This window comes from Anoplopoma fimbria, chromosome 14 (assembly GCF_027596085.1).
Source record: "Anoplopoma fimbria isolate UVic2021 breed Golden Eagle Sablefish chromosome 14, Afim_UVic_2022, whole genome shotgun sequence".
In the NCBI taxonomy this organism is placed as follows: Eukaryota; Metazoa; Chordata; class Actinopteri; order Perciformes; family Anoplopomatidae; genus Anoplopoma; species Anoplopoma fimbria.
In genome coordinates this window covers 13484946-13511245 of record NC_072462.1, presented here as the reverse complement: position 1 = coordinate 13511245, position 26300 = coordinate 13484946, and the positions used below count along the sequence as shown (strand labels likewise).

Here is a 26300-nt window from a genome sequence, read left to right as displayed (position 1 = left end):
TGGACAAGGCAGGCACAGGTCAGATGAGGTGTTCACAGACGAGGTGTTCACTTAAACTTTTCATGAAGTGGTTCAGCTTCTCATTGTGTAAATCTTGCTTTCCCCTCAGGAGCTGCGTGTGATGTCTGGGTTTATTACAAAAGTCTTGGCAGAGTGTGGGAGGTGTAGGAGCCAACAACATCACATGCTGTAATTACACTGATGGCAATTAAAGTTTGCCTATAAGTACCCTTGTCGTCGTCGTCCCCCCCCCCCGCTTGTGGGATGTTCAGTGTTTAATGGCTATCATTAATTTAAATGGAAATTACACCACACTGTTTGGTAAGCAGTTGTTGTCTTTATTTCAGGCTTAGTCTGTCCAGATGTTGTACAGATGTACTTGTTGTTTAAACCAAAATCTCTTATGTAATTGTTGGGGTTGCAATGTGAGTGCAACAATGATTTAACTACTTTGATGCAGCATTACATTTAAATTAAAAATGACATAACATTGGCTGCAGGGCTTAAAAAAAAAAAATGCATTGAATTCAATTCCCTTAAAAAAGGCCTTGGAAGGTATTAAAAAAGTTTTAAACTCAATACACAAAAGTCTTAAATATATTTTTGTCGTCTGCCATAGCAGTAATTTCATTTAAAAACTTTTTTGTGTATCAACTAAAAGTGGGATTGTGGAGACATTACATTTTATTCATACGAGTTTCCATATAGAAAACACTGTCACTACTGGGAACTGCAGTTGATAGGAACCTTACCATCCCATAATGGAAAAGTGTCAATTTAGAAAAACTTGATTGATTAATGAATCCACTTTTAATCATGACACCTTCAAAGTGGTCGCTACGGTCGTAAAATGGATATTAAACTGCATTTTATGTAGAACTTAAGTTTTGAATTTGAGAACTCATCAGTCTCTGATCACTTCATAACAGACATGTACACCACAGTGCCTTCAGAAAGTATACATTCCCGCTCTTTGTCGACACTGAATAAACAATTTGAATCTTCAGAAAAAATCAGAAGCTGTACTTTCAATCAGACTTATTATCCCCATTTTTCATTGATAGATTAAATATTTGCAAATATTAAGACATCCTCACAAATAAGCCTTTATGATTCTCTAATCTATAATACTAAAATATAAAGGTGACTCATAAAAGCATAATACTTTCATGTTTGCAAGTACTACAACTTTGGAGGTGAAATAGTGACATAAAGTGTAAACTTAGTCCTACTCCAAACAACAAAGTGATATAGAGGTCAATCCCGCTAAAGACGGAGGTCTTTTCAAACCAAAAAGAGCCGAGTCAGTGCCTTTCTGTGGATCAGTGGCTAATAAATCCCAATATCGTCCCAGAGATCACAAAGAATGATGGAGAGCTATTTCACCTCGAACACTGGCACCATGGGAGTATTAATAGTGACGTCTGGAGCTACAGATACTGTGGCACAGTGATTATTTGGTATTACAAATAGGGACAGGTGGATGTACGTCGGGAGACACTGAGTCGAGTAAATATAGCTGTGAATGTGGAGCTCAGGAATGTGACCAGGATAGCTCAGACAGTAGAGGCTGCAGTCCGACCGGGCATCAGAAGCTGCTGCTGGGGGATTTCATTTGGTATATGGACACGTCACAGGATCAATACATTTGAAAGTAAACCAGTCGTTAAATCGTAAAGCATCATTGAACCTTATCAGCCCCTCTTGTCTTCTCTACTTTACTGTCATGCAGACTTTCCACAATTCTTATTAAAGCCACCAGTGTTTAAATCCCAGAGTTGTTTTAAGATTTGTGAGTCACTGTCCTCCATATCTGCCGTGATTCTCTGAGCCTGTACCGAAAAAAGGGACGATATCAGCTCCCTGCTTCTGCTGTAGACTAAAGATGAATTTTAAGCCCTTACATTCGTGCTTAATGCGGTAATATTTTATACCAAGTGATGAACTGGAAATTAAGCAAACCCAGTAGAGCAATTTGCAATCCTTTGAAGACTCATTAAAGAGTTATAACGGAGGTGCAGTGCAGAAAGGGTGGAGAAGAGCTCATCTCCTATTATTGCTGTTTACCTTCTTGTATTCCAATGACTTATTTCAGATTCATACATTTTGACCCTAAAGATTTGAGTGCAATACAAAGAGTTTCCAAACCCACAAGTCGTTGCTCTATTGTGCCTCGTCTTATGTGATGTAGCTCTGATGCTTGGAGCAGTTTTAAAGGATCTGACTTGCCAAGTCAGAAAAGTATTGGCCTTTTAATGGCATTTACAGACGATAAGAAAAATACAATATATTGCCAGTTTTATCTTTTTAAAATAGCAATGCAACTAAGCACAAATAAAAATCCAGAAAACTATTAAAGAATAAGATTGAAAAAAAACTGTGAATGAGTCAATAATGTAGAGCTGGAGGAGAGATAATACAGAGAGTCTCCTTTCTCCACTCAGACACTGCAATATATTTTATATATATTTCTTTTTACCAGCGTTCATCCTGCTGTAAAGGCATTATCTCAGCACTGAATTTAATTGTGCTACAGATAAATTCAAAACATTGGCAGTTATGAGGTTTATACGTAAAAATGGGAATTTAATTGATTTGTGATCCTTCGCAAAATACAGGTACTGTACACTTAATATTCTATCACTGATGCAGGTTTTCCTTTATTTGTTTAATTCTCATTTATTGTTTATTTGTTCCATGTTTCTATGTCATATCAACATAGTCCTTGACCATATGACTCTACAGGATCTCAACTGTTTTATTTGTCTTTTGTCCTTTTTGTAACCTCTTTTGATTTTCTCCCATTCTTTCACTCTATTACAACCTTTCTTTACTCTTTCTTCTTTCCATGCTTTTTATCACAAATCAGTCAACAAAAAGAGACTATATAGAGCAGCAGCATCCTTTCCAGTGTTGTAGAAATCTCTTGACTGGCTGAAGCATACAGTACATCATGTGCTATGCCATGTATGTATGGCCTCGGGGTGTGTTGGGATGCAGGCTTTCAGTTTCAGATTATTCAGTAGGGCACTCAGGACTACGTTTCTTTTTGTTGTGGCTCAGAAGCTATCTGGTTCCTTGATTCATCCAGTGAGTGAACACACAGCCCAACATGTTTGGAAAGGAAACCAAACCTGAAGTGACATGTTTGGATGAAACTAGAAGATTTATTCAGTATAATAAGTCATTAAGGAAGGCAATGTTAAGTGTAAATTTGCCAGACAGCATCATTTTTCATTTTGAATGTCACAGTTGGAAAAGAACATCTCCACATTTAAGCTAAAAAAGAAATGGAAAGACAACAGATAATGTTTGTACATGTTATTCATTTATTAAAAAGTCCTTTTTTTATATCTATTTTTTTCAGGGTTTGTTTCCCCAGTGTTGTGCATTTTCACAGTTTTAAATATTTGCTGACTGACCCATTTTCAAGTATTGGTGTAAAAGTCAAAGCTGAACAAAAGTACACACACTGCTTAAACAATTTCAGTGCTTTATATCTGGAAAACGAACAAAACAAAATGAGAAATGTACCAAGTCGCTCATATTCTTTTCTGTGCTACATTTAGTTTTTTTTTTTTTAAACCATGGGACTTTTTTAAGGGACAACAGCAAATTTAATTTTGGATGGAACCAAAAGTAAAAGTCAGGAAATGAAGGCAGGCGATCCGGAGTGTGAACTTGGGATGTCTTATTGGTTTAAATAAAGGGCTGTTGATTCACTGATGGGACTTAAATAATTACATAACGATCAGAAGCAGCCCTCTGAAGAGCTCTAATGATGTGGGTTTAGGAGGGGAGGCTTTCATCCACTCAGCTCAGCCCTACAAGCAGAAAAAACTGCAACAAAACATCTTCCACGTAGCTACATTTTGCATTTGTAATGTTTGTCAGGAAATACAAATATGAACATTGCATTTAATGATTAAAAATAACTGAAAACAGGCCTGTTATTAAATGCCAAGAGTTCACGAGTTACCTACAATGTCCCACTGCATAGTTTTGGCTTTGTCCAATTTTGGCACCTTCGGCCCTCCATACAACAAACAAACAAACAATGTGCCATTCTGTTTTTCTGTGGCTTATTTAAGGAAGCACATAAAGCATTTATGAAGTTCTTCTGTTTTGTTAACATAAAATACACATCATTAACACATCCTAACAAATTCAGACTCACACACAGAAGACAATTAGTGCCCTTATTCTACAATATATGCTGTTGATAGTTGACAGGCACCCACTCAGTGACCTTAATACTTCCATTTCTCTTTCACGTTAAAGCATGTATCACTTCCTGTTTATTAGCAAATCTTAACAGCTGTGTTTCTGCATATGGCTTTGTAGCATGTGCATGTGTTCAGACGGTCAACGTGCAGGGCTGATAAATGAGTTCCTACTGCCAATGTACTGCTGTGACAATCAGATACCACGCCAGGCCTGCTCCTTTCCCCCCAGGGTGTTTGTCTGTGATGGTGTGTGTGTGTGTGTGTGTGTGCGTGTGTGTGTGTGTGTGTGTGTGTGTGTGTGTGTGTGCGTGTGTGTGTGTGTGTGTGTGTGCGTGTGCGGGCAAGCTCTGTCCCTGTTTTATGACAAGGACGTAACCTTTCCTGCACTGTGTTTGTGTGTGAGAGAGAGAACGAATCATGACTCAACAACAGCAGAAGCACATCATTGGAACTCCTCATCCTGCCTAAATCCCTTAACTGGGATTTAACACACACACACACACACACACACACACACGCTCGCATGAATACACACACACGTGCATGTTGTGAGTGCGGGAAACATCTGCGTGTCAAGGTTTAATGGTATTACATGTAGTCCAAGCTCAAGCACTACCCACAGTGTCCATAGGTCATTGCAAGACATTAGCAGGAAGATCCAAATACTACGACAGGTGAAAGGTCACCGAGTATATAACATGAGCCGGAGCTTTCTCTGCTGCCATCAAAACAAACCACAAATTGAAATAACTTGTGGCTGACATCCAAGTCGGGCTTGGTAAATGTCACGTTATTTTAGGATCGCTTTAATGTCTGAATGGATTTAATTTGTTGTCACCCTTCATATTCATTCCCCCACCGTCGCCTGACTCTCTGCAGTACACTTTAGGACTTTGACAGCTCGCCTCACACAAACTCTATGACCCTGACCTTTGCTATTTGACCTCACTTAAACCTCAACCATGACCTTAGCTGGCCATTGCGCTGCACGGCACCGACTCAGCACAGTTAAGCCCATCTAGGGCATGCAAGTGTGTCACTGCAGATCTAATTATGACAGCAGTCCCCCAATAGCCTCTTCTCTTCGTCTTGCAGCCCAGCATGGAGCACAGGCTAACGTGGTTAGACATGAAACAAGCCTAGCAGGTGTGTTTACATGTAGCCATGTGCTAGCTTAAAGTGTAGTTATGATGTGAACAAAGCAGTTCAGTTTGTGGCATCAAATTGACTGCATGAGTTGATGTTTGAGCTCTGGTTCAGCTAAGCTTTTGTTATTGCATGTTAATTATAAAGCTAGGAGCCAAGAGACTCTTAGCTTAGCATAAATACTCGTTAAGCTAAGCTAACTGCCACCTGTAGCTTCATATTTAGCTTACACACATGAGATAGGTATCAATCTGGTCGTCTAATTTTCTGCAAGAAAGTGAATAAGCATATTTCCCAAAATGTAGAATTAATTATTTACGGTCTGGTAGAAATATCAGCTGAATCATAGTACCTGCCTAATGAGTTTGATCACAAAATAATCTTGTTTTGTACAGTTAAATGGACATAATGCCCTTAAAAAACACAGTTTCTTGTAAGGAGACGCTGATTCACTGAAATAGCAGCAGCTTAATGATCTTTGTGAAATACATGAGCAGGTCAGTCTTGCACGTAAATTATTTCTTTGGTTTGAGGCGAAAATAAGGGAACTTGGTGAGAGCAGTGAGCTTGCAAGATATTTGCATCTAAAAGTGAAAAACTGGCCAGTAACAGAAAAAAAACTTTTGTGCATAAATAACTTTTTACCCATATCTTGGCTTCCCATGATGCCAAAATCAGCCTTTCTCTCTGCTTTTAAGTGTTTGGAGTTTTTCCAGCTGAAGCACATGAAAGATTAACAGCTAAACAGGCTTCATCTCATTTAATGTTGGTATCTAGCTGACCAGAGCTGTTTGTGTATGCGTGTTTGTGTCTTACATCTACTGGCTGTGAATTAAAGGGAGACAAACCCCCACATTTCTGCAGCGAGAGCTACAACTGGAGGGCAGAGAAGTGGGTCATCTATATGCCAACCGAGCAGTCAGGATCAAACTTGCATGCTTCCTGCTCTGCTCGTCAGCCTCAAGAACAGACAGAAACGAGAGAAGGAGGAGGGGAAATCAAGGGGGGGAAGAAGAACTCTGGTGTAGATAAAGATTACAGATGATTGAGGATGAGAGACAAAACCACCTTTAACAGAGAGACATGTCTTAAAATGAATATAACAGAAAGAAAAGGAGTGTTATTCATTTAAAGGAAGGCAACGATTATAAATTAAAACGTGTATAAGATTGTCAGCACAACAAATATCTTGCGGTTTTCACTCTCCAGTTATTAAGTCTCTCTGTTATTTCTCCTGTCTGTGGCTGCTTATTAATCAAAGTATTGATTGTTCAATGTGAGCAATGCAAACACAGTTACTCTCTGGCAAGAAAGTGTAGGCCAGACTAGATTGATGCAACAAGAGAAGGGAAGGAAGTGTAAAAAAGGGGCCCTGAGATGGAGTGACACAGAGAAAGGAAAGCAAGTGTTCTGATGTTGAAGGCAAGGCCTATAAACAGAATAAAGTGAATGAAATGAGGTTAGCTGAGGAGTGCTATCGAGTACTTTGTGCTCAAGTTGTTATTGCGTTGAGTGCTATTGACGAGGGTTGGCTTTACTGGTGTTCTCTGTATCAGTACAGAGCATCACTACTGTTGCATAATGCGCTTGAAACACAACTAGTTAGTCTGGTTGTATAACTGTGTCTACGCATAATGCTGGTTGTACTTGTGCAACAATACATATGTCAGGTAAATGCAACATAACATAGAGCCATCAGACCCCTTCTTCTGTCATATCGATCATGTTGTAAACCCACATATTCCAGCACCAACATGTCTGGAAGAGACTGGACAATTGAGCAAAATACTGCATTGCACTTTGTTTAAGGCGAAAAAGTTTGCAATGAAAAGCAATGTAAACTTAAGGCAGCGTGGATTGAATGTCTTGCATGTTTTTAAAAAAAAGTCCTAAAATCTAGTATGTCACCCAATGCAACGACAAAACAAAATTAAATGCACTCTTCCCAGCCCATAAATAAAATCACAACTGGTATTCATACACAAGGTTTGCGCACATCCATCTTTGTAGCATGTGTGCAGACATGGTCATGTAAATACTTAAATACACCCACACTCACAAACCCCATATCGCTTGGCCCAAAACAGCCAAAATATAAAACTGAAATAAAAAAACAAAGAAATTCTTTTGTTTTTCATTTTTGCAATTATTTCATTTAGCACAGTGCGATCCGCCCCAGTTTGAAGGTAGAATGGTTGCAGTTTGTTCACTCCAGTTTCAAAAGTGTGTTCAAGCCCCCCACCTGAGAGCAACAGCTGGTCTTTTTCTCAGAGGTGGTTTCCTTTGCCTGTTTTTCTCTCCGTCAGTCTTTTTTTGAAACATAAGAGAGAAGAATATAGAGGCAGAAAAAGGAGGGAGGGTTAAAGCAGTGAGAGCTGGTGACGAGCAGGAACCAAAGAAAAGAGAATAAATAAGAGATGATACGGTTAAGGTATCCAAGGCCAGTCTGGTCAGTGAAGCAGGTCAGTATTTGGGTGGGATGACCACCATGGGGTCACCATTCTTTGGCCGCCACATCAGCACCTGGGCGTCGTTGGCGTTGGGCTTGACCATTGCGTTGGAGGGGATGGGCTCGTTCTTGCCCAGGATCTCGGGCTGTTCCTGGGCTACGGGCTCTTTCAGAGCTGCCCTGTGACCCAGAGGTTTCTCCGGGTCCACATGGATGTGAAGCCGCATCCTCCAACGGATCGTCTGCAGCACGAGTGTCTCCGAGGTGACCTGGTTGATGGCCACCAGCCACGTCGTAAAGCTCTGGTCGCGGCGGATGCTGCTAAGCTGAGGCACGTTGCTGTCGCTGACGGGCACACCCCAGGTCACGCTGGGGTAGAAATTGTCATTCATACTAACGGTGAACTTGTTGTCCTTCTTGGTGGGGCCGACCACAGTGCAGGTCTCCGTGGTGTTGCCGTACCACGGGTAGTTCACCCCATCCGAGTCGCTGATGGCCTGGATTTTACCATCACGCAGTTCCGGGAGCTCCCAACTCGACCTGGAAGTTGAAAGTCACAGATGAGGATTTACCAAGAAATGGAGTTTATAGACATTTAGTGGCTGTTGTGATTAAAGGATCATTGCACTTTATTACAAATATGGTCTATTTAAAGTTTTGGTCATCATGTCTAACGGTTAAGATTACTGACGGGTAAAGAAACACTAGCCAATAACAATCATTCTGGCTTTTATTCAAACCACTTCCTTTGAAAGCGAGCATTGGTGAAATGTATGATATTACGTAATGGCAAAGTTGAACTGTATGCACACAAGTGCAAGTGGAGTAAGCCAAAGTTAAACCAGGAAATTGTAAACTCGCATGAATGTTTGAAACTGTTAGTTTGATAAGAAATCATCTTAATCTAATGTCATCATTTAAATCTGATGTCATCATTTCTGTTACTGCCAAAAAGTAACAAAAACAAGACACAAGTTGTAATTAACCAGAATTATCCTTTTAGTTTATCTCTGCCGCACTAAACCAAACCCAAAGGATTCCTCCTGTAAAAAGCTCTCCAGTCTAATCCTCTCTGTATAATAGCAGATCATTTGCATCTCAATAGTGTGACAAGTCTCCTCCTTGATATCTTTACCAACAAGACATGACAGACCCAAGGAAGTGACTCAAAGCCTCACAGCTGGATCGTTCTGCCAATTTTCAAACTGCAGAGGAAAAAATAGAATACAACAATAAAGTACTGCGACACACTCAGCAGGCGGCACTGAACGGCTCAAGTGACCTGGCACCTCTGGTCTGGCCGTCCATGGATTTTCTGCCCACAGCAGGAATAAGATTACCTTTCATTCAGTGAAGCCGGGGATCAACAGGACAGAGGAGATAACAGGGTGATCACCAGCCACATGACTTACTGCCTGTTTGGCCTGGTCGCACAGTATTCACCCAGGGGTTCAGATTAGCATGTCATGCATGATAATAGCTGGCCCTTGTGTGTGTGTGTGTGTGTGTGTGTGTGTGTGTGTGTGTGTGTGTGTGTGTGTGTGTGTGTGTGTGTGTGTGTGTGTGTGTGTGTGTGTGTGTGTGTGTGTGTGTGTGTGTGTGTGTGTGTGTGTGTACAGTTCTGTTCGGAAAAAAATCACTTAATCCTCTCAGTTGATGCCTCCAAAACAATTTGCAGTAACTCTCCATTTTGACAGGAACTCAAATATGTTTTTAAACAGCGAGCACATCCAGCAGAGCCGTCTGCACACAGGTACGATGCTGAGTCGTCTACCCAGCTGAGAAACTTTAATCATGAGTGGAGAAAGCGTTGCAGAGATATGGCTCACTTCCTGTTTGTGTCTTCACTGACTGCTTTTTATGGCGAAATAGTCTGACATAAGAGTTTGTGGACAGAACTGCAAGGATGTTGAAAAAACATTCACCCCAAAAAAGGTTCATATGTATACTCAACTGCATCGCATTGTGACTCCTGAGCATGTCAGTTATTGCAAATGTTGCATGCACTCTAGCACAGTGATTCCCAACCAGGGGTACTTGTAGCTCAGGGAGTACTTCTGCAGCTGCCAGGTGGTACTTGGAAAGATTGTGGATTATGCTTTGACAAAAAAGAATTATATATAAATATATCCACAGACTGAGTGAGCTATAACAACTGAGCACCACAGGTTGTGAGAGAGTGTGTGCAAACTAGTCAGCAAGAGAGCAGTCTAAAACAGTTCAATTGTATACTTTTTTTTAACAATGTATTTAACAAAAAATTGAACATAGTTAATAGTGTTAAATAACTTCCAGCTTAAAATCAAATGAACATGACTCGAAACAAAGATTCATTTACAAATGGTTTCATTGAGAAATCTACTGAGCAAAGTGGAAACATAGCACGTTTCCTGTTTCTGCAACTTCGCAGCCACTTTCATTTGCATGTTGCGGGCAAATGGTTTAGAGCATCTGAATTCTGTTGATGAGACATAATAACAGATGGCGAATATTGGATCAAAATTGTAGGAGAGGAAGTGAAGAAATAGGGTGCCAATGCCATTAATGAATCAATTAAGCCTCACCACCTGTATGTGTGGTGTGTAGACTGCCACGCGGCTCTCCCAAGAATATTGGCAGTAAGTTCTGTCTGAAATATTAATGTGTAAGAAACATTACAGCTAATGCAAATTGTATCAAACTGTTACAACGGATACATATTCATTTCTTTTTTTGGTTTCACTTATGCCGCAGCTCCTTTTTTTAGCCCCTTTAAAAATTTAGGCCAACACAAGTCGCTTCATGTAATCATCAACATATGCCTGATGACAAATACACAAATCCTGCTTATTCATACAAAACTGTACCACGGTAAAGCCATCCTAAAAGATGAGTACAGAAACCAGGGAGGAGAGATGATGAATGTGTCCAGAATCCAGAGCACATCATCCAAAGCCAACAGAGAAATCATCCACATTACTGTCTTCAGCCGTTCTGTCCAATTACAGCACGCTGGAGCTTTATTGCCATCAAAGAAACTACTTAGTATGAGAGTATCAGCAGTGAGAGCAGACTCTTCTCTTGCATCCTAAGAGCGGCTTCAAAAATGAACATCAAGAATAAGTGGCCTTAAAGTGGTTGTGAAGATATTGAAAGTACACTTTTTAAGTGCGACAGCTTACGTGGGGTAGAATGTAGATGTTGCTTACTTCCAGCTTGTGATCAGTCTTCTTTGTCTGTGTGGGTATTCTGTATTTGTGCAGACTTGATTCAGGAGGATGTTATCTCTTAATTGTGTGTCGTTTCGACTGATAATTTCCTGCCTTGGAGATTTTTTGAGGGTGCTGATTACTAACAAAAATAGATCTGAAAAAGAGATATTTAACCAAAATGACTTGCTCCTGTGCCAACAGTACACACTACTTTGCATCCTGTTTGTTTGTAGTTAATACAATCTTAAAAGGAATCTTTCACACCTTTTAAGATAAGAGAAAACTACCACTACTGTGTGCCCAAGCAAGGAGCCTACACCACACCGTGAATAAGTCTTTAACGTCATGTTTTGGGCTTCAAAGTTGGTAGCTATTCTATTTTTTGTCTATATTGTGTTTCAAAATTGGACATTTTCGAATGCGTCTATGTTCCTTTTATATGAACAGTACATCACTTACAAAAAATAACTTGACAAAAGAGCATGGCAATCCAAGATAAAAGAGTAAATATTAAAGCTTGGATGAAAAAAGCAATTACTGTAAACACAAATGCAGTTTACAAAAGGCATTGATCATACTAGATTTTCAGAAAGTAATTGAGGACTTTCTCTCTCTCACACACACTCATACACTCACATACACAATTCTAGGGTGTTGGGGAGGGGACTGCGTCTCTAATCTTAGACGTGCAGCTGCAATGTCAACAGATAAAGCATATTCTGGGTACATGTCAGCTTGTGGTTGCCCACTACAGGATATAAAAATGCACCAATATCTCCCACACAAACATACACACTGTCACTGTCAAAAAAGGGAGAAAGAAATGGACAGAGAATGAGAAAGAGGCCTATTATCTGTTTCATGAGCATATTTTCTTTAAGCTGATTTTGCCCATGTTTGTCACCGCTGGTGAAAGATAACTGTGTATTGACAGGTTGAGGTATCTGAAAGGTCAAAGCAATTATTTTCCATCACAATGTCCAGCTCTCATGTCTGTCAGGTTTTGAAGTAGCTTGCAGGCATGCAGCCACAAACACACACACTGAAGATAGCTCAGCTACTGATTGAACATTAAAGTTCCCTTACAAACAGTTCAATTTATTTTACTTTTCCAGAAATGTTTTACTTATCTTTCTGAATGCAGATATTAATATGTAATATTTTGTTAACATGGCACAGACTGATGATGGCGTTCAATGAATTAGTTGATTAGTCAATCAAGACAAAATTATTTGGAAACTCTTTTGAAAAATGAATTCATCGTTTGAGTCATTTTTCAAGAGAAAATTCAGCCTCTAAATTGGTAGGAGTTTCTGCTGCTCTTTGACATATATAGTAATTTGAGTACATTTGATTATGTCAACTTGGCTCTGAGAAGTTTTGACTGCCATTTCTCCCCCCCCAAAATCGACATTTCATACAGCAAACAATTAATCAATTAATCAAAAAAAGTATTCTGAATTAGGTGGCTTTTTTTAACAGGGCTTTAATGGCTTTATTCACCAGTTGTAATTCTTATGACTTATAATTCTCCTAAAAATAATATTTCTCGTTAATTCATGGGTCCCAACCCAATGTGCTCAACACATGCTCATCACCTCACCAAGATGATCGTCAACAAGACAACACAGTAAAAAAAAAAAAAAAAAAAAAAAGTGCCCACGATACTCACATCCCTTTGTTTCCATACGTATTGTAGAACTCCATGTGGTTACAGGCTTGAATCCAGCCGATGGTCCATGTCTCTTTGCCGGCTACTGGCGGCACAAGGACCCGGGCATGAGCTCGGAAGTGCGGTGTCCGGTAGCGCAGTACCACGCTGGATGACTCGTCGATGCTCGTAGGGTTGGGGTCGATGGAAGTATTCACCTCCAGGACGATGATACTGTCTCGGAAACTCTTAGGCTTACACCTGATACTCTGGATACAGCCCATTGCATTAAATAGCAACACAAAACCGTCCAGAGGTCTGGAGAAGAAGAAAGACGCATGGAAACAGCAAGAAAATCACCACAGGTGGATCCACATCATGTTTTTCCAGAAAAAAAGCTTACCAGATTCAAAAGTGCTCATTCATAGCAGACTGTCTCATAAAAAAAAAAAAAAAAAAAAAAAAAAAAGCCATGCATCTTTGATCCAAAACTACTTTCAGAAGAGAAGAAGAAGAAGAAGACATCTAGAACATCTTCGTATTTGTAGAGCGCATGCTTTCCGGTGCGTAAACGCAACTTCATCAAACAAGTTGCACGACAATAACTTTCCTTTATCCGTGCACTGGTGCTTTCATGCTGTCAAGTTCATAGTCATCGCCTCCTTAATGCGCTTTTATCACATAAGGACTTGACCTTTTGGCGACATGCATCCATTGGAAATGTGCGCGTAAAAGGTTCAGGTTAATTATGAACTAAATAATTAACAAATACTTCTAATGTTACATCTTGGCGTCAGATTCTCTTTTGTGTGATTCTTTAGTCATTACCAGGCAATCGCTCGACTATTCAAAGGCTCGTGCTGCTACATGTCCAGCTGGTGACAAGAATCATAATCCAAAATGTTGTTGCTGGACAGTTATAAACGACTAATGGCAGCTCAGAGGTGACGCTTCTATTATTTGGAGCAGCCTTATGTCCATTTAATCCGCAAAAGCCTCAATTCCTCACAATAATAATAAAAAAAAAAGTGTAATTTAACGATTGTATGCATGTGCGGATTAACGGCTCATGCAGTGCAATTGCATGAATTGTGGTCTATTTTTGGCTGTCAAAAACAACATGCAAAAAAAAAAAGTCTACCTATAAAACAGTGCAGTGGAAAGTGTCCAGTGTCTGCTGTAGCAGGGTGAAATCCTGGAGAGATTCAGAGTGATCACACACACACACACACACACACACACACACACACACACACACAGTTCTTCGGTCCGAGAGGTAATTCCGTTATTTCCTCCACGCTCGCTCCAGTTATTTACAGCTGCACATTATATTCACCGTCCCGCAGAGAGAGAGAGAGAGAGAGACAGAGACACAGAGAGAGAGAGAGAGAGAGGTAGCCTTCCGCGACGGAGCACCGCGACATCCAAAGGACACCGCCGGGTCAACTTTAGCACCCATTTCACCGGATCCATTCTTTGATTTAAAAAAAAATAAATAAAAAAAATAAAGACAGCCCAATTAATGCCTCGGAACGGAGAAAAGATTGGCAGCTGTCACATTGTTGGACCGAGCCGACAGTTGCAGCCCTGCTGTCAGTGATGGGATGCAGTTCAGCCCAAATTCCTGCACAAGCTGTCATTTCTCCGCGCTCGTCCCATCGCTGCCACGGCAGGTTCACCCCGCTAAGTGTCGGTCTGTTTCAGCCGCCTGGGAAGCAGCTTTATAAGTGTCTTTGAGGCGAGACTTCCGCTCTGAGTCGCAGGCATGCTGGGAAATGTAGGCGCATGTGAGGGGAGGGGGGGGGGGGGGGGGGGGGATTTCAGCCTACAGGAAGATAAAATTATAAATATTTGAACAGTTCACCTCAAAAAAAAAAAAACACACCTTCGAGGCTCAGAGTGTCTCTGTGTGATGTCGAAAAGGATAGTTTGTTTGTCCTTGGAAGTATCCCTGTACACATGCACGTTATGATTACAATACTTATTCTTATTAATAATAATAATAATAATTAATTATTATTATTATAATTATAATGATGTATTCTAATTATTAAAGGCTATAGTCTTTGTGTAGCAATGGCATTGTTGTAATGACTTGATCACATAAATGTAACTAATTAACTTATAGATAAATAACATTTAATAATAATAATTATAAACAAATAATAACATGAACTTGTTTATGTATTTTATTTACCTGTATATATCTGTTAATACGTAGTCCTATTAAAACAGGCCTAACATTCAACTGTACTTACCATCAACATTGATGCAAATTAAGTTTATTTGATTTGACTTTATAAAAAAAGCTCATTTATGATACCTAACAAATAATCAACATGGTCTATGATCTCACAATCATATTTTTATTATGTGGTTACTTCTGTTTTTTTATTCTTTTTGTTGTGTTGTTTAGGATCATGTGTAGCACTTCAGTGTCTCCATACAGCTGGCATGGTGTCTCCTCCGTCCTGCTACTGTCCGTTTAAGCACCTTGGAGAACTCCGCTCCGCAGCAGAGCGCACTGCAGTGGTTGAATCGGGTTCTGATGCGTAAACTACGTCAAATCCGCACGGAAGTAGCGAATGCTGCACTGGCTGGGCTGCCTTGTCTTCATCCCTTTGTTGATGATGTTGGCCGAACGTTAACCGTTTCAGGTTTTTAGATCCCCGTCTCTCCTCTCTGCCAGGACACCAGGAGGTGTTATGGAGGCTGCGGGGGGGCAGATTTAGAGCTCTGCTTCATGTCCATCCATCTCTTGGTAAGATGACACCGTGTACTGCGTATTTTTCTTGCCCATCTCCTAACACTGAGCCTGTTTTTTGTCATGGATACGCGCAGTAAACGCACCTGTTAGCCGTGTGGTTGTGCCATGCCGTGGCGTAACAAGAAGCTGATGTTGTTATTTTATCTCCATGCTGTAGATCGGGTTTCACTGGATTCGGCCGAAGCAAATGCCATTCAAATGGACTCTCCCAGCGCGCATGGGTTGCGGTATAAACAGCATGGCCATGGCGCATTCCAGCGGGTCTAAATATATCTAATAAGGCCACAGGAGGGGGAGGACTTGGTTTATCCTGGGACGTTTCACTGTCGTGGTGAACTCGAACCACTTGGAGATTGACAATCGTTTTGGGCACCAACTGAGGAGAAACTTGGCCTTATTCAAAACATGCCCTCGAGTTACAATGTGAGATCCCGTGCGCGGGAGAGAAACGGCGTCCTGAGCAGACCTGAGTTCATATCCCTGAACCAGCCTCTCCGTGGTGGCGGTGGTGGTGGTGTTGGTGGTGGTGGAGGAGGAGGAGGAGGAGGAGGTGGCGGCTCTGGCCCCTCTGAGAGCCGAGGAGGCGCACGGCGACCGGGTCAGATCAAGCACCAAACCAGCCAGCCGAGCGAAGAACCTATCGACAGTGGCAGTAAGGACCGCAGAGAGCCCGGCATAATGCCCGAGGAAGACTGCATGCAGCTGAACCCTTCATTCAAGGGGATAGCCATGAGCTCCCTCCTCGCCATTGACATCTGCCTGTCCAAGCGCATGGGCGTGTGCGCCAACACGTCCTCGTCCTGGGGAGGCTGCCGCTCCATGGTGGGCCTGCTGTCGCTCACCGGGCACGGCATCGCGTGGATCATTGGCACTATCGTGTGTCTCACGAGGAGTAACACGCTGGCAGGGCAAGAGGTGCTGGTCAACCTGCTGCTTGGTAAATTGGCACACCACACTCAACATGTAACCTCTCCAAAAAAACTTCAGTTGCAGTTTGGTACCCAGAGTGCACCGCACAGGAGAAGCAAGTCACTTGAATGACATGCGATCACTGTCTTCTAATTCATATTCTGTCGTTGGTGTACTTGTAAAGGTTGGCTTGTGAATTCAGCCAGCCTGTGTTACTCTCCACTGTGTTGGGAATACAAAAATGCTCCAGCCATACAGTCACATACATTTTTAATAAGGGTTTATATAAGTTGTAATTTCAATGATTAATACATCTTTTGTACATACACCTCATAGACCGTGGGATGGGAAACGGGTATTCACAACATGACCACCTAAACATTGTCCTTATGAATGACTTATTACTGCTCTATAAAGTATTAATGAATTATTTATTCACAGTTATAAAGCCCTTAGCTAAAATGTTTCAATATAAGGTATGGCTTGTTAGAAAGCTGTACCAGTTTGTGTTTTCAAACTCATACACTCAATGACACAAAATGGTCTTTGTTGATCTTGTTGATTGTTCTGATTGACACATTATAAACATTGTGCTGATTGTCCCTCAGCAACAGAGAACAGAAGAAAGTCAGAAAATTCAGACTTTGCAAGAGGAAACATACTGTCAACATGTGTCACTTTTGTTCGGTAAAGTCAGTATGGTGTATTAAATGGGAGGGTTTTTATATTACGTTTTTCCGTGGTGTTGATGCAACTTCTTATTATGAGTTACACCTTACCATTATGCAATGTAACAACAGATGCTATGCATAAAGTACTGACTCAAAATGACAAATATATATCCAAATGTTGTATTTTCTGCAGAGTTGCATCCGATTGCATGATGGTTCGTGATATATTGTTGACCATCTCCATGTGCTACATTGTTTTAGATGAGATCAGATTTTTCAGAATGAATCTTGTGACCTGTGTGTGGTTGTGTGCTGGCAAGTGCACATGTACACACACACACACACACACACACACACACACACACACACACACACACACACACGCACATGCACAGTCTGGACCCAAACACAGATTATTGACAAAAGAGCAGGACAGATCTCCTGGCTGGGCCTACATTATGTTCTGATTGGAAGCCAGTAAATCTCTGGATTTAGGACGCTGTTGCATTGTGCTTGGGACATTGTTCAGCCCCAGACGCTTGTTCATTATTTGTCCAGGATAATTTCTAGTCTATAAAGGTCTGACAGGCTGAATAGTGGCGGGGAATTAATATTTACCGCTGAATGAAATTCTGTTTTTGTTTTCACCTAACAAGAAAATAATCAGCCCAGACTGGACTGTCAGATTTGGTTTAATTCAGTCTACTGCCATCAGCGTATAAACTGTGCAGTGCAGAAATATTTCCCATACAGTGTTTGGAAATGACTGGGAAGCAGACCTTGACAGTGCAGAGGATGTTCCCATCCTTATCAACCAAGGTGTAGCTCTGCTTTGGTGTTTTCTAGTTTTTTCTTCTTCAAAAAGGAAACATTTAGCCAGCTATGATGCTTCAGGTATGCAGATGAGATTGCAACAATATCCAAGACATCGTTATCATCGCTTCTCCAGATGTGATCAGTTAAGGGAGGCAGAGTCTGGTGTACTCTAAATGCCCATCTCACTGCACTGTATTAGAGGCCTGCATGGATGATGACAGTAGCAAACAGACATAACATCACACAGCTGTTGTCTGTAATTGATTTTCCATTGTGCTTGTTGGAGCAGATATGTTAGCATTATATTTCGAGTGACCTGTGCGCAGCTCCTGACTTTCTATTAGCAAAAGAATCCAGCAATACAACAATAATTGAAGCGGCTGTAACCAATATTTTTACACTAACGATGGATCACATGACGTGAAAGGAGACACTAGTAGTGACAAATCCTCAGGGAACTATTGACCAACCCTGCAGTACCTTTGACTCATTTGGATCACTGTCAGCACTCTTATCAGCTCTTTTTGACCACAGGAGGCGACTTCTTTTCAGTGTAAAAGCTCTAAAACCCTTCTGTGTGCTACCTGTCGAGCACCAAACGGCAAACAAATAAAGTTTGTGACTAGCTGGGGAACACAGTGGAGCGTTTAGCAGCTAAAAAGACCGATTTTTTTCACAGGAGTTGGTGGAGACCAAAACAAAGCTAAAAGGAGAATGTAAATGTAATACAACAGTTCCAATTATTAACTTTTAAGATGCTAATATGTCAGTGTTGTGTTTTCAGCTTTTTAAACTGCCCCCAAGTGGCCTAAAAATTATTTATTTACATTTATTTTTGGAGAGCTAAACCCTTTTATTAAAGCAAATTATAAGCATTATAATGTAGCCTTTACAAAGCGTCTGAGATTTGTAATAAGATTTTCTGGCCAGAATGAGTCAATTAGAGTCAGTGACAGACTCACCCTTGCTGAAATTGGGAAGAAAAAACATCATAAAGCGTTCTTCTAGTCCTCCTCTTGTCACAGCTCGGAAGTGGGAGATGCAATGAGTATTGTGGAATTTCCTCACAATGCAATCTGTACTGTGGCAGCCTGACCAATGATCTGCCCACACTTGTTGCACTTCTTGGAGATGAAGTTTCTATTCTCAATAAAGGAGATTCCCCCTGAACAGTAATCTGAGTTCTGGAACTGACTTGCTGATAGAGAGTCTTTGGCTGCTCAAAACAGTTTTTATCTGATCAATAACAGTGTACTGATCGACTGTGTGGGGTTCTTCAAACATATTACTATGTACTACACTGTGCTGATTGTAGCCAAGAACATTAAAGAAAAGAAATCCTGGCGGCTATGAAGAAAAGTCCACAATGCGCCAGCAAATTCTGTACCCAACCAGGACTTTTCAGGGGGGGAAAAAAACATCAAAATACGAAAACCTGAATTTTTGCAATATAATCCCCATGTTCCTATTACGAATTATCAGTCAGTTGAAGGGAACCACAAATAGGCTTGGATTTACAGCTGATAATATTCATTATCATTGCTTGGCTCCCCTCACCTGGGCCCTGCAGCAAAGTCCTCTCTCCTCTCACACCAGTTTCATTGTCTGCTTAGCTAATGTCCTGAACAGTTTTGTTTTTTTTACCTCTCTTTTATCCCTTCCCCTCTTCCTTTGACATTTAGATTTCTCTTCCACCTCACTAGTCTGCCTTTAAGGAACTGGAATAGAGGTTTTAAAATAACGGCCATGTTAGGACAGCCAGCGGATGACTGGAATGAGAATTAGGCCAGCAAAACCAATCTGTCAGACAACTGACAGTTATTTAGCTCGTGGCTCGTTGAGTCTGTATAAAGATGGCCGACTTGAACAGAAGTTAAAGACAGCAATGGCAGGGATATTTTTGGGAGCGCCATGGAGCTATAAAAGGGATCTGCAAATGTCCGGTATGTGGACTCACAGCAAATGCTAGATGGTATTGTATGCCTTATTGGTTATTCTTGGTCACCAACATATCTTTGTTGCTATTAGATGTTAAACAGGCCCTATAATGCTATTTTCCGGGTGCATATTTTTTTTCTTAAGTTACAGTTACAACATGTTTACATGCGTTAATGCTCATAATCCAAACTTGTCTTTCTCATCCTGGCTGTCCTGCAGCACCTGTTCTCACCCTCTCTCTGAAATGCTCCGTTGTAGCGCTTGCTCCTCCCTCGAGAAAGAAAAGTCTGCCCTGACTGGTCAGCTAGCCCGCTCTATTGTGATTGGTCAACGTTTCACATTTCAAAAACTCTTCCTCCGTCTCTCTCTTTTGTTGTTTGAGGGCCAAACTAGCCGGAAGGAGTTTTACGTCACTTCCGTAACATGATGACCTCATAAAGTTACGGAAGTGAAGGAGAGAATTCAATCGAGCCGTTTCAGGCAGCTCATGAGCAGTGATTCTGAGGGGGAGGGTAACTCCTTTTAGGCGTGGACTTCAGGTTTTACACTCTAGGGACCTTTTACATGTACAAAAAGATATATAACACACTAAAGAAGAGGAAAAAAGTGGAAAAGCATAATAGGGCCACTTTGATGATTCTGTTTAATCCTCTTCTTGTTCTGTCAGTCTTCATCTTTCACCACTGGAATTGACTAGGTTATAGCATTTCATACATTTATCTCGCCTTTCTAATAACTCTCTTTTTTCCGACAGCCCTCATTGTTGACGTGCTGACGGTGGCTGGAATCCAGAGGCTGGTGAAGCGCAGAGGACCTTGGGAGATGACGCCGGGCTTCTTGGACTGCGTTGCGATGGACATCTACTCCTTCCCTGCTGCTCACGCCAGCCGGGCCGCCATGGTCTCCAAGTTCCTGCTGTCTCACCTGGTCCTGGCCGTGCCGCTACGCATCCTGCTGGTGCTGTGGGCCCTCCTGGTGGGCATGTCCCGGGTGCTGCTGGGGAAACACCACCTAACTGATATGGTGTGTGGCTTTGCGCTGGGCATGCTCCACTTCAGCTTGATGGAGTCGGTGTGGCTCTCTTCGAGCACCTGTCAGTCTATTATTTCCATCAGCACGTTCAGCTGGAGCCCCCTTTTCTGAGCTTTTGATATAAAGCCATGCTAGAACCCAAGGCTTATTTGATACACTAACCTCACCATGTCAAGGACTTAGGTCTGATGAAGTTATTTTTGTAAGGGTTTGAAGTTCTTATCACAGGGTGTGAACAGAGAAGCATTCATATTTAGGAAATAGATGCCGGTTTGCATGTAACACCATAGACAGGCAGGTCCGCAGACCTCAAGAAAACCTTCATTATGCTTCACAAATCCTAGTAGCTTCAACAACTGCAAACTCACAATGATTTGGTGATAATGTATATTAAGATTTTTAAGATTTCTTCGTTGATTTTTCAAACTGTGATTCTCATGCAGCATGAAAGCTGGTACCATTTGTCCATAACCGAAGCCCTTTCTATTTAACAAAATCTCTCTTGAGTCTGTGTGCCTCTTCCTCTTTACCATCTTACTTCCGTTAATGTCCTCCTTCCCTGCTACCTCTTCCTCTTTTCTCATTTGTTTTGAATATTTGTGTTTTTCTTTTTTGGAATGGTGCTATGCTACGTTGGAAACTGAATAGCTTGGTGTAAGGCTTTAATATTGGATGTAACACTACAATATACAAAGTGATTGTTTGTTGGATATTCCACATTTTTCCTTCTGTGGCATGACTAATATGTTTGTATATTTATAATGGGATTCTGTGCACAGATTGTAAAGCCCTCTGAGGCAAATTTGTAATTTGTGATTCTGGGCTATACAAAATAAACTGAATTGAATTGAATTGAATTGTTCTTCTTACCGAATGTTTATTAAATATGAACTTATTTGATAAACATTTTATGTAATTTGATGCCACTGAATTTAGCTGCTTGTGTAAAACAAATGTAACACTTGCGCATTGAATATTTTTCTTATTGGGTGACGTACCATTTCCTTACAACGTGCCATTTATGCTTTAATGAGCTTAGGTTTTTTTTAATATAGCAGATATTTCTCATCAGCTCTCTCATTTCAGGCTGCAGCAGTCAGCGCTGTAGCCTAACAGATGCTTATGTTTGGTCAATGATGCTGATTCTGTGCCCCACAAAACAACTGAAGCGTGTGTGTGTGTGTGTGTGTGTGTGTGTGTGTGTGTGTGTGTGTGTGTGTGCGTGTGTGTGGTGTGTGGGTGTGTGTGGTTGTGGGTGTGACCATTGGCATACAGAGTGAAAAAATATCAGTTTGAAATATCAGCTTTGAACAAATTATACCTTTATTTTCCAATAGTTGTTTTTTTTTATGGACCTTTGAATGAAACCTGCTAGGTTTTTTTGTTGCACACTTTTTGGTTGGTTTGATGTGTAAATACAGTTTTTTGTAGCCTACTTTGTTTGTGTAGTTCTGTACAGGGATCTGTATGCCATGTTTGTACTTTGTTTTTTCTCCAGCGTTAATAAAACGAGGCGGGCTGTCAGTAAAACGTGGATGCCTTTGTGTGTTTTCTCTTTTTTGTGTGTTAACATTATGAGAGGAAAATTGTTTGTATTTATATTCATGTTCAGGGTGAATGGTGTGGGTGTGTGGTGTTGTCGTGCATCTGTTTATCTGCTGTTCTCTACAATGCGAGGTTTTGCAAATGTAATTTGGGTGATTTTGTGTTCGAATTAGAATGAGGAAAACAATTTGATGAATGTTAATGATTCAGCTGAATGCTCTAGGAGGCTTAACTGCCTATTTATTTAGCAGCTTTCAGCAACAAATTGTTTTGATTGCTTCAGTAACCACACAGACTGTTGAGCATCACATGGTGCACAACTTGGTCAGCAAAAGAATAAAGAGAGTCATGAGACAGCTCTGACATGGGCATCATACACTTTCTGACTGTGGTAAACAAAAGGGAAATTAGATAATTGCAAAATCATACTTGTTACACAAAACAGATGGTAATGGTAAATGTAAAGAATTATACCCTGACATCAAACTAAAAATCATCTGTGTCATCTCAGCACTTGCAGTGCAACCACACGGCCAAGAGAGTGCTCTGTGCTGTATGCAAAGTATGGTTTCACATAAAGCTTAAGTGGTTTAATCAACATATAGTGTTTCAGTCTCATGATTGACTGTTAACTGCATACAGATCATTTTAGACCAAATAGTTTATTTGACTGAGAGAGCAAACATTAACGTATTGATGCAACAATATTTCTGAACGCCATTAAGTTTGTGTGTCTTCACAGCCTTTGACACTAGTTTCCTGTCACACAAATCTTACCACAAAAAACAGACAGGAAACAAGGCCAGTGCAACGCTGTGTGCTCTGAAACAGTTCAAATAGAAGGAACAGAAACTGCTTTAAACAACTCTGCCAGTGTCAGAGGGGATAGAGATTCAGCAGCCAGAGATTTGTATGTGTTGATTGATTATTTGTCCATTGCTAGACATCAGAAAAAAAGTTGTCAAACACCAACTGTATGTTGAAAATCAGGTTCAGATAAAGTTCAATCAAAGTCAGAGGTCTGGTTGGTACATAGCATGATGTAATGTCATACAAAACACAGTTTTACGGAGCTTTAATAAATATATAAGGAATGGATTTCCATGAGATTTGCTCTGGACAATGTTGGTCCCCACAGTTCATGTTTGTCAATGCCACCACATAAATACAATAACCCAAAGACTATTCTTTTTAAGACAGCTCAGGAAATCTTGGTGTTTCAAAGGTTGCAATGTCACAGTTCTACAGAGAGGTAGTGTGCTCACCTTCTGAATAACTGAATGGTGTGGCAATTCTACAGTTGGTAAGAGTTGTACTCAACAAATGGTTGTACACCCCCCAATCTCTGAACTGTACAACGTCAGGCTTTCAACAGAGTGGTTTGAATATTTTAAAGGACTCCTCACACAATGGCAACCCTTTACTCAGTTTTCTAGCTTCGGGTAAAAAATGACACGGATAAGAACATCTCGTTTCAACGATAGCACTTATCCTGAGGCATTCCACATCCTAAATGCTTCACTGGTCGTATAAATGAGAACATGCACTTTAACTTGTCACATTAAGGGCATGAGCCATGTGGTTGTGGTATTTTATTTCTTATATGGTTACTGTATTGTAATTGTGGATGCGTCTGGCACCCTTTTCCCTGATTATGCAAATGTCGTGATATAAATGCATCTGTCCATCTTTATGCTGATGATATCAGTGTATTTTGTTGTGCAAGCACTGTTGCCCTGGCATTTGAACATCTGCAGTCTGCATTTGACACTATTCAGTCCCACCTGTTCCACCTCAGACTAGTGTTAAATGCAGACAAAACCAAGGTATTTTGGTAAATCCTAAGTATTTTCAGAAAGATTCCATCATTAGGAATAGACAACAACTACTGTAACCATTGAAAGCATTGCATGCTAATGAAAGCAGTTGTCACTAGTCTGCAAAATAGCTGCATAAAAATTGTATTACTTCCCCAAAAAATGTATTGGGCCAAATTGGAGTTAATTATGTACACTAGAAACATCTTATAGGCCCACCGTTTACTGCTTTAATATAACAATTTTGTCAATTAATCATTCTTATCTTATGTCCAGTTTAAGTCAAAGCAATATGACTTTTGTTAAATATTTGCAAGAGCAGCATCAATATTATTTACTTTTTATTTTTTATTAATAAGAACATACAGTTAGTGCCGATGGATCAGTAGGAGATATTTGCAGCCATTTGAAAGGAATGGTTAATAAAAGGTAAGACAAGTGCTCCCTCTAGAGGGTTCTGCTTGTCTTGACTATAATGAGCACTGGTTATGCTCTGGATAGATTTTTGTTTTAATTTTCTTAAGGATTCAAAGCAGCAAAAACCTATAACAGACCATGACCTTTGAAAATCGGCCAATCAAGTACAAGTGGACGATACGGAAATTAAATCATTAATTTCCATTAAAATGTAATATGATCATTGAATCTGCTGCTCTAGATTTGAATCTCTGTTTCATGCTCATTCTCTAATTTCATACCTTTCATTTATATTTTATTATTATTCCTATTGTAGGTGTTGAGTAAATGAGTTAATACGTATGAATGAAAAGCTAATCCTATTTTCCTATTATTGGATGAAATCAAATCATGTCACCTCAAACAGCCGCGCAAACTTTCACCTTCAGTTTTTTCTTTTTGACAGTGCGTGGGCGGACCCGGTCACCATTGTCTCACTAAAATTAATTGTTTACAATCCTCGTTTTTGGATTTGCCGGATATTACTCCCGACACAGCCGATAGGGGGCGGTATAAAGGTGGTTTTCACACTACTCCACTACACCTCAGAGATAAATATAGTACTTTTTACTACACTACATATCAGAGGTCAATATTGTACTATTGACTCCAATACATCTCAGATAAGATAAGATAAGATAAGATAAGATAAGATAAGATAAGATAAGATAAGATAAGATAAGATAAGATAATCTTTATTAGTCCCGCAGCGGGGAAATGTACAGGATAACAGCAGCATAGATGTAGTGCAAACAAGGTACATAGTAGAAAAAACAAACAAGTATTTTAAATAAGTAAGTAAGAAAAAGAAAAATCCACAATAACTAAAAAAAATAATCTTATAAATACAGACAGAATAATTATAGTTATAGTATTGCACAGTGTATTTGTATTGCACAGATTTTTTAGTGTTTTGTTTTGTGGTCTACTGGGATGGCAGACAGAGCTGATGTAAATATAGTACTTTTTACTACACTACATATCAGAGGTCAATATTGTACTATTGACTCCAATACATCTCAGATAAGATAAGATAAGATAAGATAAGATAAGATAATCCTTTATTAGTCCCGCAGCGGGGAAATTTACAGGATTACAGCAGCAGATATGTAGTGCAAACAAGAGGTACATAGTAGAAAAAACAAACAAGTATTTTAAATAATTAAGTAAGAAAAAGAAAAATCCACAATAACTAAAAAAAATAATTTTATAAATACAGACAGAATAATTATAGTTATAGTATTGAACAGTGTATTTTGTATTGCACAGATTTAGTGTTTTGTTTTGTGGTCTACTGGGATGGCAGACAGAGCTGATGTAAATATAGTACTTTCTACTACACTACATATCAGAGGTCAATATTGTTCTATTGACTCTAATACATCTCAGATAAGATAAGATAAGATAATCCTTTATTAGTCCCGCAGCGGGGAAATGTACAGGATAACAGCAGCATAGATGTAGTGCAAACAAGGTACATAGTAGAAAAAACAAACAAGTATTTTAAATAAGTAAGTAAGAAAAATAAAAATCCACAATAACTAAAAAAAAAAATCTTATAAATACAGACAGAATAATTATAGTTATAGTATAGTAGTATAGTATATATATAGTATAGTACAGTGTATTTGTATTGCACAGATTTTTTTGTGTTTTGTTTTGTGGTCTACTGGGATGGCAGACAGA

The 26300-nt window shown here is 40.1% G+C and overlaps 2 protein-coding genes across 2 annotated transcripts; one reads left to right on the top strand and one right to left on the bottom strand.

Annotated features, from left to right (window-relative positions):
• Positions 1 to 3313: 3313 nt before the first annotated feature.
• On the bottom strand, positions 3314 to 13102 carry fam78ab (family with sequence similarity 78 member Ab). The gene is made up of 3 exons (XM_054612456.1): positions 13067 to 13102; positions 12685 to 12981; positions 3314 to 8361 (listed from the first exon to the last, which is right to left on the bottom strand). The coding sequence occupies exons 2-3, from the start codon at positions 12945 to 12947 to the stop codon at positions 7836 to 7838; spliced, it is 789 nt and encodes a 262-aa protein (XP_054468431.1). The 5' UTR covers positions 12948 to 12981; positions 13067 to 13102; the 3' UTR covers positions 3314 to 7835.
• Positions 13103 to 15126: 2024 nt separating this feature from the next.
• On the top strand, positions 15127 to 22309 carry LOC129102653 (inactive phospholipid phosphatase 7). The gene is made up of 3 exons (XM_054612890.1): positions 15127 to 15424; positions 15588 to 16367; positions 20519 to 22309. Exons 2-3 carry the CDS (start codon positions 15836 to 15838, stop codon positions 20905 to 20907), a joined length of 921 nt encoding a protein of 306 aa, XP_054468865.1. The 5' UTR covers positions 15127 to 15424; positions 15588 to 15835; the 3' UTR covers positions 20908 to 22309.
• Positions 22310 to 26300: the final 3991 nt, after the last annotated feature.